The 14,187-nt window shown below is 39.1% G+C and overlaps 1 protein-coding gene across 7 annotated transcripts in view; it reads right to left on the bottom strand.

Annotated features, from left to right (window-relative positions):
• The window catches only part of LOC109623319 (uncharacterized), an 83,640-nt gene extending 70,528 nt beyond the window's left edge, over nt 1-13,112 (bottom strand). Inside the window, exons 1-2 of one of the 7 annotated variants that reach the window (XM_062842756.1) lie at nt 12,996-13,013; nt 850-952 (exon numbers count right to left, since the gene is read on the bottom strand). In XM_062842756.1, coding sequence (XP_062698740.1) covers nt 850-862 — 13 coding nt within the window. In that variant the 5' untranslated portion in view covers nt 863-952; nt 12,996-13,013. Of the gene's footprint in view, nt 1-849; nt 953-12,585; nt 12,805-12,824; nt 12,953-12,980 lie in introns of those variants that run through there. The other 6 variants (XM_062842757.1, XM_062842758.1, XM_062842759.1 and 3 more) reach the window with 6 other exon arrangements.
• Nucleotides 13,113-14,187: the final 1,075 nt, after the last annotated feature.

The raw sequence follows: 14,187 nt of genomic DNA, 5'->3' as shown, positions 1-14,187 counted from the left end.
CACTTAGCAATTAATTCTGAAACTTCAAAATTTTACCTAATTTTTAAATGTTTTGCTTCTTGGTGTATATTATTGTGATGTTTTCGATATATAAAATTTATTTTGGCATGAGTTTTATCAATTTTAGGGTGATATGGGGTGAGTTTTTTTTTTCATGGTTAATATAATAGGTAAAATTTTCCCTAAACTCCGGAAACTATCTGTAAGCAATAATTAACACTATTAATCTATTATACAACAATAATTCAGCTTGCAGACATACATGAATGTTCTTTTTTGAACAATTTTTATGAGGTTTGGTCGACTAATGCAAAGAAATGCACATGTTGTGAAGATTATTAATGATTATTTGATATTATTTGATAACTCAAAACACTCTCATGTTTGTGTATCGCAATGATCACCTCCATCTGCTTGTACTAATGCTTGCTGGAGGTATATTCTATCATATACACATTGCTAATCAAATAATTATCTAATTATCAAATAGTTTTATAATTTTTACATGTAGTTTTTACTAAATACTGGAGCCACTATATGATGGATCCTAGGATGGATCTTTTATTTTGCGGGTCACTGTAGTGTATAAGCCTTCACTAGCACTATCAGACCTATGACTTCCAAACAGCAGCGGTGCGGTGCGGCTTCACTCACTCCTCAAACAGACTTCCAAACAAACTAACTAGATTACTTATTACAATGTGGAGAAGCCCAAAACTATAGGTGCAATAAACGCAGTAGGCTAGGTGTGCAGTGGAACTTTGGATTAACCATATCAGACGAAAACCAAAATTGGTGGGTTACTGCGATGTACACAACACAACAGTCAGTGGTGTTTGATTAGTCAACCTCGTTTTCTCATCGCTGCTGGATCACGCCTCAGCAGCAGGCCGGAAATTTCGTTGCGGTTGCCCTGGTTGCTGGCGCTCGCTTTACGTTTTTGAACAATTACCTTCTGGGTTCGATTGGGAAATCACAAATGAATGAAACTCTCGAAGTTTTATTTATATCGGCAGGGGTTGACCGATGATAAGCGAAGACGTCTTCGTCTTCGTTCAAGTGACTGCTAGGTCCACTTCAGTGGACGTGCCGATATCCAGGTTCTGTTAGAGCAAAATCGCGTCACATACGGTGCACTACTGGTACTGGGAAGAACACTGTCCGTTCGACGAAAGAATTCGATTTCACATCATCTTCCGAGTGTCGCTCACCCGTTTCGAGTTATTTTTATTTTTAGTCGATTTTGACGAGAAATTCATGTTTTCTTTGCCACTTGTGTCTGCGCTGCGTTGCGATCTTGCCCCGTTGCTTATTGCTCGCGTACCCATAGAAGTTGCCGCGATCGTCGAAGCTGTAGATCGCACATCGGCACATCCGTTCCGTAGTGTATGTGTGTGTAATAAAAATCGTGATATTTTCGATGGTCTGGTCGGTCGGTATTTTTCGCGAAATCGGTATTCTGTTTTCACATCTGAGCGCAGCTTTTCACGTGCTGTTGAGTGGCAGAGATCTTTTTGTTCGATTCACGCTATCCGCACGTAATATTTCGTGGATTGCACAAGGTTAAAAATATGATTGAGACAAAATATCTATAAATTTAATAATGTGTTCACATCTCAGCTGATTTTAGATAGCTATATGATAATGAAGGAAACCAAATGTAACAAAATGTCAGAAGCACCCAGTCAGATGCATCGATCTGTAATTTTTGCGATTACCATGGTGAAATGAGGCATGCTGGAAGACTACCCAAGTAACCATTAGCACTATATTTCGCCTTTTTTGGCACACAGGGCTATCACGCAGCCAATACCGAGCGTATCGGCTCCTTATTAGCATTATATTAGTTCCGAGGTAAGTTATAGTGCCTCGTGGTAACTTGGGTAGTGTCTTCAGCAAAGTAGTGGAGAAGATCGAGAGCAGCAGGCGGCAATAGTGATCATGAAACATTTTGCTTTGCCAGGTGTATGGCGGCAGCAGTCGTCGCGTTCGTGAGTCTTCTGCAAAATTGATCAGGGAATCAAGTGCTATTCAATAGGACAACTAGTTGATGTCCGCTAGATGGCGCTGCAGATTCATAGAAATTCTTAACTTCTGTATCTTGACAATCAGACTACATAGAAGAATATTTTCTTCGGCATAATTGAACAGAACATCAAAAGCTATCCGATAATGAACCAGCTAATTCCAGATTTGTCCGCTAGGTGGCTCGTAAAAAGTCTTCGAAATCCTAAACTGTTGTATCTTGAGAATCAGAGGCATCAAGAGTTTGATGATAACGAACAATTTAGTTCTGTATACATCCGCTAGATGGCACCAGCGAGTCTTAGAGATGTTATGACACATTCTACCGTGATGTTACAACGTTTTGACGCCTTTTTGGTCAGATTTTTCACTATAACTCGTGAATGCAACCGTAAACCCTCAAATATTATTGCATATTCGGATTCCTTGTAAAATTTTCTATATGTATGATCTGTTGAACAGTTTGTTTTCATTGGAAAAGTATGTTAAAAATGGGCATTAGTAGCGTGACGTTACAACGTCGTAACGTCACGCTACTCATTCCCGTTTTTAACATACTTTTCCGATGAAAACTAACTTTTCAACAGATCATACTTATTGAAAATTTTACAATGAAACCGAATATGCAACAATATTTGAGGGTTTACGGTTGAATTTACGAGTTATAGTGAAAAATCTGACCAAAAAGGCGTCGAAACGTTGTAACGTCACGGTAGAAAGTGTCTAAAATTCTGTATCTGGAGAATCCGACTACATAGAAGAGTAGAAGAATTTCGTCTTCGGCAAAGTTGATCACGACATGAAGAGCTATGCCATACTGAACTAGTTGATTCTAGGTTTTTCCGCAAGGTGGCACTAGTAAGTCTTAGAGATTCTAAACTGCTGTCTCTCGAGAATCAGAGAAGATCAGATAGAAGAATTTTATCTTCGGCAACGTTTATCAGGGCATCAAGAACTATCCGATGATTAAGTAGTCGATGCTTGATTTGAAAATTTCGTCTTGAGTAAAGTTCGTTAGAACATCAAGAGCTATCCGATAGTGAACTACCTAGATGATTCTAGCAAGCAATCGGATGTCGCCATCGCATACGCGCAGAATTTTGAGGCAGCGAAGCCGGACGAAAGCGGGCTCAGTGAAGCCCCTCTCGACGACTGCAGGAATTCCATGAAAGGAACCATCACTAACGCAGCTGAGACCAACGGTTGGATATGTAGAACGGAGCTGGAGGAACGATCAGCTCGATGATCAGTGTAGAGATTTTGGAAGGGAAGAACGTAGCGAGGGCGGTAATGCTGCAGTAAGGGACTCGGCAGAACGTGCGGAACGATATAAGAGAACGCGGAAACAGCTGACTCGCCTCTTTCGGTAGAAATAGTGCCGCCTGGAAGCAGCAGAGTGCGAACAAATGGAACTGATGTGCCGCTCACAAGAAACCTGGAAGTTCTACCAGAAGCTCAACGTATCCCGCAAAGGCGCCGTGCCGCGAGCCGAAATGTGCAGGGATCAGGACGGGAGCATCTTCACGGACGGACGGACGAGAGGTGATCGAAAGGTAGAAGCAGCACTACGACGAACACCTGAATGGCATGGAGAGCGTAGACATGGAAGACTACGGCAGCGGGAGAAATGACTACGCCAATACAGCAGGGAGCAACAATGATGAAGGTAATTAAGTATGCTAGCCAGCAGCTCAAGAACAATCAGTCAATTGATAAGAATAGTACCGGAGCTGAACTCATCAAGATGGTCCCGAAAGCGTTGGCCACCTGCCTGCCCCGGCTAATAGTCCAGACTTGTTCGGTCAGCTACCGGAGGAGTGGAAGGAAGGGGTCATATGCCCCATCTACAAGGAAGGAAACAAGTTGGAAAGTGAGCACTTCCGGACGATCACAATTCTGAATGCCGCCTACAAAGTGCAATCGCAGATCATCTTCCGTCGTTTTTCACCCAAAGTAAATATTTCTGTAGGAAGTTATAAACAGACGTAAAACTTGCGAAATTTCCATCGACCACGCTTTTAACGATCATTTTAAATTTTCATAGTTGTGGCTTTCATCTGTCTAGTTCGTTAGAATCTCGCCGGAGACTGCTGTTCAATATCAATCACCCTGGGTGGTGTTATGCGACGAGCCAGGCTCAACTACCGGAGAACGATTTTCACGAAATCCAGCAAACTGTCTTGGATGACTTGGATATTATTGCTAGAACATTTGGAACGGTTGGACTGATGATGAACACGTTAACCTTCCTAAGATGTTATGTTTTTCCCACCATGATGGCGTAATGTACGTTCAGCATGCCTATCTGGGTCATATTGACCCCAACATCCTACTGGGGTAAAAACAAAGTACATGCTGGCAGGCGAAGCCGCGAAAGACAGGGCAAGCCTAGACTGCAGTGCTACAATAGACGAGAACACTGTCGAGGTGATGGACGACTTTGTCTACCTTGGATCCTTGTTAACGGTAGACAACAACGTTAGCCATGAAGCTAACCATGGGCTCCACAAGAACCAGCGATCGAAAAAGGTGCACCAAACAGTGATAAGACCGGTGAAGACGAGCTTGGTGGTCTAGTGGCTACCGCTTCTGATTCATATGCAGAAGGTCCTGGGTCCAATCCCTGGCTCATCCCTTTTCTCCTACTTTGTATCTTTCTACAGGTATACCTCGATTTAGTGGACCCTCGATTATATAGACCCTCGATTTTATGTACTTCGATTTGATGTACATTTTACCTCGATTTAATGTACATTTTTTTATGGTATATTTTTTTAATATTCAATAAGTTTAAAACATGCAGTTTGTGTAATGATGACTTATAATGCAGGGGTTTTCAGCCTTTTACCACGCGGAGCACTTCATATCAATAAATTGTTTTGTGGAGCACCCTTAATTAGCGTCAAAGCATACCTTATGACATACTTAGTCTATATAAATAAAAATGGAATGGTGTTTGTATGTCACGAATAGGCTCGGAAACGGGGCAACGGATCTACACCATTCCTTCAGTATTTCATTCGTGCAGAGCTCCGACGTGTTCGTACGAAAAAATAACTGGGAAAATCGATCGGGAACACACCGAATACAAGAACCTTTGAACTTCCATTTTGCGGGGCATTTTTCTAAAGAGCTGCATGTCAAAAAACACAGTAGGCAGGCAGAACGACGTTTGCCGGGACAGCTAGTTCTATATATTTACCGTAATCCTTACTATTTTTTTTATAAATACCCCTGGCTTTGTAGATGATCACGATGATTGGGGTGATTTTCGGGCGATATTTTTTTCAGATCCCTTAGCAATGAAAACATTTTTGGTGGATGCACGCAAACTGCTCATTCGCCAGACTTTCCCTCAAAGTTTAATAACAAACTTTTGTCATCATTTCTTATGACTTCCTTACCGAGAATTGTATTATATTTCTGATGCCTGCTGATTGAATCCCAAAATTTGTAGCAAATTCCATAAAAAGGTCATTGCAATGCTTCGGCTGATTACTGACAAGATGTGCGATAAATAATTTCTAGTGCTGCTATCTTGGTAGAATCAGAGCTAGTTAATCAAGGTTCCCCTATTTCAGCGTTCCTTCACGTGAACATTGCCAAGGATGAATTCCTGGAGAAATCTTTGAAGGAACCGCTTTAGCAACTCTTTTAGGAACTGCTGGAAAAACTTCTAAAAGAATCCATGAAACAACTTTTGAAGAAATCCCTGCCGAAATGTATGAAGTGGTTCTAGTAAGGACTGTTCATTTTATAAAGAGGACAACTTTGCAAGGCTATAAAAAGAAAACGCGTAGTTCAAATTTGAGCAGCCTTGGTTAGTTGTTCAGTACATTATATTAGCAGATAATAACCATAAATAAATTGGTTTAAAATTATTGAACTTCATAGAAATGTGGCAAAGTGTTTCGAGAGATCAATTTTTCAATTCCCAAAACTAAAGATAAACACAAAATTTCTGTAAAACATCGGTGTATCGTTTTTAATTGCAAAAAAGTGTTTGCCATGCTGCAGCAGTTTGAGTGATACATATTCTGGCAAAATATAAACCTAATCGGAATAATGGTTGTTGAGATATTAAAGTTACAAATTGGACTCGATTTTCAGAATAAAATTTATTTGTTAAACAAAAATGTATAAAAATATTAAATTTTGAATGTTTTCAATGGATCTAGTCGAAAGTACTAATAATGCAAATTCAAATGCAGAAAACCGCTTCTTGATAGCATTGTTGGCTTGGTTACTGTTCTTCATGGCAGTTACCGGAGATAAAACCGCTTCGTTCTATGAAGGGTCTTCTAAATAACGATGTACTCTATTGCAAATACAACGTAACAATGATGTCGAAAATAAAAATTAACATGTAGTTATTTTCAAATAAGGTATATAATTACATAGGGTCAGACCTTGCTGAAAATAAATAATAATAAGCTTCTCTTCTCTAGAATCAAAAACTTGCATTTATGGAGCAAAAAGTATGCAATTTTTCATTATGGCCATCATTAAGTATTAAATTTATGATGAAGAATGTACTTTAAAGCATATTTTTTTTCGGTATCATTTAGAATGCGATTCTCTTCTATACTGGACAAATTTTGAACTGATTCCGTAGTGTTATTGCATCACGGGACTTAAATAAGTATTTTTTTATCAATTTCATTGATAACAAGGCAACTCACTATATCAAGCTGTATAATGCTTGGTGCATTATTACTGACCAACTATTACACTCTACCTTTAGAAGAATAGTATTAGATCCCAACACATTGAAAAGTTCATGAAAATTTTAAAGTTATGTATGTGGAAAGTTGTGTAGAATTTTGAGAAATGGGGTTTTATTGAGTTTTAACGAAAACCGCTTCAGTTCCATAACTAGGAACAATTTGTATAATGTTATATTTTTCCTACACTGTAGAATAGCTATGGAAATTTATGCAAAAAACCGGTAATGATTTTACTGAAAAATAAAAAAAAGATATCACTCAAATAAGGTGTCCTCTTTATAAAATGAACAGTCCTTAATATCGAACAAGTATCCAAAGATCTTTCCGAAAGTATCGCTGAAGAAATTTCAGAAGGAATTGAAAAAAAACTTAAGAAAATTCCAAATAAATTCTTGAAAGAATTTCTGAAAAAAGGAATATTTTTAGAATTCATAGATGGATTTTCTGAAGATGTTCCGAAAGGAATAGGGGTGGTGGGGGTAAAGTGGACAACCTAAGCAATTTGGTCGTTTCCAGTGGAAATACGGCAAAATCCATCTGCTTTTCCGAGTAACATGGAAGGTGATGATGTACTCTAGAATTCTCGTAAAGGATTGCATTTAAAAAAATATTGTTTTCTTTGATTATTTTCTTCACCAAAACGTGCATCAAAATAGCGTGAAAAAAATCGGTGGGGGTAAAGTGGACAATCGATGGGGTAAAATGAACAAGTCGTTAAAAGTTATATAACAGCATATTTTTTCTATGTTTTTAATTACAAACTATCAAATTTCATACGAAACCTTTATTTTGTTGCTTTAAAATTTTTAATACAAACTTTAATAGTGTAAAAAACAAGCACTTCTTTGGATGAAAATTATATTTTGTTGATATAAAATATTTTTTTATAACTTTTTACTTCAACTATCTCACGATATGTATGATGGCTGATGATTCTGGAGTTTGCATAAAAAGTTATGAAATTTTGGTGAAATTTGAACCGATTGTCCATTTTACCCCCACCGTCTGATTATGTTAAAATTATTCCCAAAACATTTTTTTTTCACAAAACTCATTTTTTTTTCGGTCAAATATAGTCTTCTACTTGGTCTTCATTGGTTAAGGGTGTAAAACTTGTAATAATTTGGAAATAACTTACGAGAAAACCTTAGCCATGTTAAGCAGATTTTACATCATTTCCGATTATTCACGTTATTTTTATAGATTTTGTCATTTTAAAGAGGTTTATTTGATTTCAATGATCAAGATCAGCAAAAGTATAACGATTCATGCTCAGGCATAAGCGTCAATCGTTAAAACATGTTGAAAAACAATAGAAGCCATGAAACTGTACCCTGTCCATTTTACCCCACCTGTCCACTTTACCCCCACCACCCCTACCTAGAAATTCCTGGCGGAATACCTAAAAAAACCTTTTGAGATATTAAAGAAAGAAATCCTGGAGAAATGCCCAAATAAAAGTCTTTAACAAAGTGTTAATGAATTCCTTGAGAATCCCATAAAGGAATTCTAAGAGGTATGCTTGGAGGAAATCATGGAGGAATTTCTGATAAAATACATAGAGGAATAACCAGCAGAATTTATTATGAAATCTCTGTATCAATTTCTGCAGGAGTATCTGCAAGAATGTCTTCCAGCCTTTCCATAGCAATCCTCTGTAGACATAGGCGCCAACTTGTGACGTAGTTGAAGGGGCGAAGCTCTCCAAAATTGGACAAAATTCAACTTTTTTTAGCTCAATGCACTAGTTTTCACGTAAATATGCCTAAATTAGATGAACTGCGTCGAAATTTTACGAATTTGGTTGATTTTGAGAGGCCTCGCCCCCCCAACTACGTCACAAGTTGGCGCGTATGTCTGTAGAAGTTTGAAAAATTTGTAGAAAAATTTCTGAAGCAATCCTTGGAGGATTTCTCAAGACTTTCTTAAGAAATCATTGGAGCAATTTCTGGAAGAGAAATGTTTCGAAGCAATATCTAAAGAAATGTGAATACATTTTGGGAATTTCCTTAATATTTTGTAGAATTCCTAAAGCAATCCTTGAAGACAGTTCTTCTGAGAAAATCTTGAAGAAGTTTTGAGTTTCTGATTCCCAATGTATCCGTGAATCATATTCTAAAAAAAGTTCATGGAATATTTTTGGAGAAACTTCATGGAAGGTTTTCTAGATGAATGCTTTGAAAAAAATCTCTATTAAAGAAATCCAAGAAATTCGTGGATGAATTTCTGGATGCAAAATTTTTCGATCCCATGCAACATTTTTGAAAGCTATCCGTGCAAGACTTTCTCAAGGGGTTCTTGTAGAAGTTCCTAATGACATTCTAGAGGAATCTAGAAGATTTTGTGAAAAAAAATCTGACTGGATTTCTTTCGGATTTCCTGGATGAATTTTTGAAGTACATAAATCTATGAGCAGTTTCAAAAGATTTTTTTAGGAATTCGTAAAAGATTTTTAAACGAATCCTAGGATGGATTTCAGCAAGGGTCCAATGAAGAATTATTTTCAAAGTAATGGAGAAATTTGTAAAGAAATCTCTGAAGATGTTTTCGAAGAAATTATTAGTCGAATTTAAAATAAAAGCCATGGGAGATTTTCTGAAGGAGCCCCCAGGGTAGTTTCTACATAAATCTCTGCAGAAAATTCCCGAATGGATCTTAATTTTCCAGGAGATATTTCTAGAGAAATCCCAGGAAGTTTTTCTGCCAGAAATCCAGATTCAAAACAAAAATCCCTGTAGCAATTTCTAAAGCAAACCCCGGAGAATGTTTAAAAAAAAACCTTGGGGGATCGTTTGAGAGAATGCTTAAAGGAATTTCCAAAGGATTTTTCGAAAAAAAATCCTAAAAAGTATCAAACAAAAAATAAATCCCTCTGAAGTATTTTCTGAAGAAATCCCTGGAGGGATTTCTACAAAAAATCATACACAACTCTTTGTGAAACTTCTAGAGGAATCACTAGTGGAATTTTGGTATAAATTGGAAATTGCTGTGGGGATGCTTGGGGAAATCCTTGCAAGTAACTTTTGAAACATTTTCTAAAAAGTAGTTTATGTAGGCATCGCTGAAAGTTTTATTAAAGGAATCTCCGGAGATATTTCTGAAAAAATGTCTAAACATATTTCTGAAGGAAACTCTGAATGCATTTTTGTTAGAATTCCTAAAAGGATTTCTAGTCAAATTTAGGAATATTTTTTGAAAAAAAAGGTGGAGGAATTTTAGAAGTAAATAATGAAAGATGCTTTGAAAGAATTCTGTGTGAAATTTGTAGAAAAGAAGGAATATCTAAACAAACCTCTGAAGAAAATTTCCAAATGATTTTTTGAAGGAATACGTTAAGGATTTTTCGGCCGAATTCTTGGACAAGTTTCCGCAAACAAAAATAGCAAGATGTTTTACTAGTATTTCTTGAGAGGCACAAGCCTACACTACTCATACAAAAAGATCGTTCGGCAAATACCAGTAGCCACGCTCTATGAAGTGCTTGTCACGAATCTCTAAATTTCCAAATTGAGGAATTTCAGATGGGATCCCTGGAGGAATTTATGAAGCAAATCGTAAAGAAATTCCAGGGTAAATAAATCCTCAGAGACATTTTCAAAGGAATCCCTGAATGGATTTCTGATTTTTTCAATTTTTTGAGACATTTATGCAAATACCGTCCCACTCGTGTTTGTCCATTGCTGAAAATATTGGCTTTTCAATCAACCATACATAGTTTTGTAGACAAAAGATTGCGATCGTAACAAAATAGCGATGTAGTGGTTCGTTATTTAGCGAAAATTACTAATATGCCAAAAACTCCGAGCCTTTTATCGAAAACTCAATTTTCATGCATATTTGATATGTTTTGGTACATTTTGGTGTAAAATTTAAATAAAAATAAATGTAAAAAGTTTGCTTCGATTTTATGTTAAATTTGATTTTATAGACATTTCAAAAATTGAAATGTCCACTAAATCGAGGTACACCTGTATCTACTTTCTCTCTCTCTCTCTCTCTCTCTCTCTCTCTCTCTCTCTCTCTCTCTCTCTCTCTCTCTCTCTCTCTCTTTCTCTTCTACATATACATCCCATGCATATTCGTATGTTCGTAGCTAGAACCAGAAAGGGATTGAAAAAAGCGGTTTCCCTTCCTTCCAACTTTCATCACAGCACAGTGTCAATCTATCATATAACGCCTACAAGTTATGCAACCAAGCGGACTGTGCCGCTTCACAGTAATCTTCACACAATCTATCGCTTTACGCCTGGCATCCTTGCATCAATGCATGATCCATGTGCCAAAAATAAACATTTCCCACCAACACACCAACACCCGCATGACCTTGTGCAGGCGCAGAGGATTCAACGGCCTGATTTGGGCAAGCGATTGCAATCATCACTTCCCTCCCCTTCCCCATTGACCAGCAACCTAACGCAGCAGGCGCCATTGTCGTCTAAAAATACAAGACCACCAACGCTCACACACTGAAGATGCCTGTTAGTCCCAAGCAGTTATCTCATTGGTTCCTTGTGTGAGTGTGTAGCTGATCTGGCGATACTGGAGTAGCAACTGCGGGCAGTCAATCAAGCTCAAGCTTGGATCCTTGTTAAGGGTAGACAACAACTTTAGTCATGAAGCTAACTATGGGCTCCACAAGAACCTGCGATCGGAAAAGGGGCACCAAACGGTGATAAGACCGGTGACTTTGTGGAGGATATGCAAGCACTTGCAGTTGGATGCTTAGGACCATCTTTGAAGTTGTGCCGGAGAATGGTGTGCGGCGACGAAGAATGAACTACGAGTTCGCTTGCACTCTACGGAAGGTGGCAAAATCTGGAAGGCTACGATGGGCAGGGCATATTGTGAAAATATCAGACAAGCTGACATCACAGCTGGAGGGTAGCTTGCAAGATGGGCGGACCGTGCTGAACGATCTGGCTTATCAGGGACGCGGCCGAGAGTTGTGGTGAGGAATTTTTGATCCCAGGCCAGAAATACTCGATTTTCTGCCAATTTGGCTTACGAAAAAAGTCTTAGAAAAATTCACATTATCTTCTGAATTTGTTTACATCTTTGATTCATTTTTGTTGACTAAGCTGAGATATGAACACGTTAAACATCCATCAAACACTGATGATCACTGTCTGGTCCGAACCTGTTCAAGTCAGTTGATATCCTTTCTTCTTCTTCTCGTTTCTCTTCACTAGTTCCGCCTTATGGCACTCATTTTCCTTTCACACAAAACCACCCTTCTCCGACATCCCTTGGGTTACTTCAACTCTCACTCTCACTTGAGAAATTTTTGCACTCAATTTTTCCTCAGAGCGATTTCTTAATTTTCCTCATCACCCACTGTTGTTGTTGTTCTTCGCGTCGTCTTACACACATATAGCAAAAGGGGTTTTAGGCTGACAACTCTCACTGTGGGGCAAAATTTTCGGTACCAGGCATATTTTTAACTTTTCACACAAATTTTCCTCGTCGTCCACCTTGCTGCTCGAAACTGCGAACCACCGTCAATCGAAGCAGGCGATCACATAATATTCTTCATTCCTGCCTGGGAAACCGTCAACCGCCGCTCACTAGATTGTTCGGTAATTATCCGAACCCCTCCAAAAGGCACAAAACGCGCACAGTAGGCGCTGAAATATCACCACCGAAAATATAGAAATCACTTCCCAAAATGCAATAGCGGAATAATTACGCTAACACACTTTCCCCTCGCACGCACACGCACCGCAAACGACGCAATTACGAACCAGCCAAAAACCGCCTCTATTTCCCCCAAATAGGGCCAACCGTAGACACTGAATCAAAACGCTCCAAGCAGCCCGGCCTCAGCTGATTTTACCACAAACCGTGACCGATGTCCTTCCGCACGATTCGCGAAGGTTACCGTCCGGTTTTCGAAACGTCAAACCATCGCTCACACGCTCACGTCACTGACTATGCAATGCAAAATCCGGTTCCAAGGTAGAACTTCCGCAAACGCACCGCACCGCGCGCACGAAATGAGGAAAAGCACGATGAAAAATGTGTCACGATTTGGGGGATAGAATTTTCTTTTTTTTTTCCCGATGGAGCACAAACCACCAAATGAGGAATAAATTCGTATGGTCGAGGAAAAAAGCCAAAAGAATGACGATGGGGTCGTCTCCTCTTCTGCCAGAGAGGGTATTGTAGACACACTGAACGGTAGTAGACTAGAGGCTATAGTTATAGAAGAAGCCGAACGAACGAACGAACACTATGCGGTCTCACATTGTCCGTGTTGCTGGCGACGATGGGAAAAAGAAACTGAGCTCCAACTTTGCGCTCGAAGCGCAACAACCCCCCTGCGTTTTGTGCTCGCTGATGGCTGAGTAGCTAGGGCTCAAAAATAGCGCCTGCTGCGGTGCGGTTGTTGTCGGTCGATTCGTGGTCGTGAGTGAGTGTGGTGGCGCTCTCTGAACCGCGGCGGTGATGCTCCCCATCGCAGTCAGCTGGTTTTTGCGGTTTGCGGCATGCAGTGTGATTTGCTGCACTCAGAGCTAACGTTGATGGGAGAAATTTGTTGGGGAGCATAATGGGGGTTGAGTTCCCAAAGAGAAACCACGCAGCATGGAGGTTCTGAGTAATGGTGCAACTTACGCGCCAACTTGAATCTCGAACAGTGGTAGTTAGATAGGAAACGGTGGCAAAATATTTACATAAAGTAAGCAATATTTAATTTGTACAGATGCGGAGCCCCAAACGAATTGTTAAATACTGTGATTTCGGGTGATATTGATAACTTTTCACAGTTTTCAGCGTCCAATTTTTAAATAGTTGTCGATATTATCAAACTTAATGCTTTTAAACAAGTACGACCATAGAATTCATTAGGCAACGCGGTTGGAACTTTTACAGGAAATCGTTTTAGTGTAACAAATAATAGGGAAGTGGAACCATCTCGGTAGGGCTTCTATTTTGGGTAATTTTCTACTATAACTAAAACTTTGAACCAATTGATACAATTTGTATGTATGTATGTATGTATGTATGGTTTGGAATTGACTGAAAAGCGAAGAGTGCCCAAAATACCAGCCACTGCCGCCAGGCACTATAGAGATATTCCAGATCAGCCAAACTACCCTGGAATTCAGAACTTCAGGCCTACACTCGTAACAGTAGCCATGTTATATTGAGCAGCGTTGCATAATAAACCGCAGCTACTGGAGCAATCTAAAGTCTACTAGCTTATTATAAACCTTTGGGACATTCAGGGCCGTCTAAACTGCTCTATTATAAAGTCCTTCAAATCATCAAGAATAACTTTATGTGTTTTCACCATAAATAAAAGTATTGCATAATCTGCTGAGAACTACGAAACTCTTGAAATCGCAAATGTTATTTAGATACACTACAGGGATATTCTAGGTCAGCCAAACTACCTTAGAGTTTAGGACTTCAGGTCTACACTCGTAACAGTAGC

Source organism: Aedes albopictus, chromosome 3 (assembly GCF_035046485.1).
Source record: "Aedes albopictus strain Foshan chromosome 3, AalbF5, whole genome shotgun sequence".
In the NCBI taxonomy this organism is placed as follows: domain Eukaryota; kingdom Metazoa; phylum Arthropoda; class Insecta; order Diptera; family Culicidae; genus Aedes; species Aedes albopictus.
The sequence above is the reverse complement of the archived record's forward strand: the minus strand, read 5'-3'. Positions and strand labels throughout refer to the sequence as shown.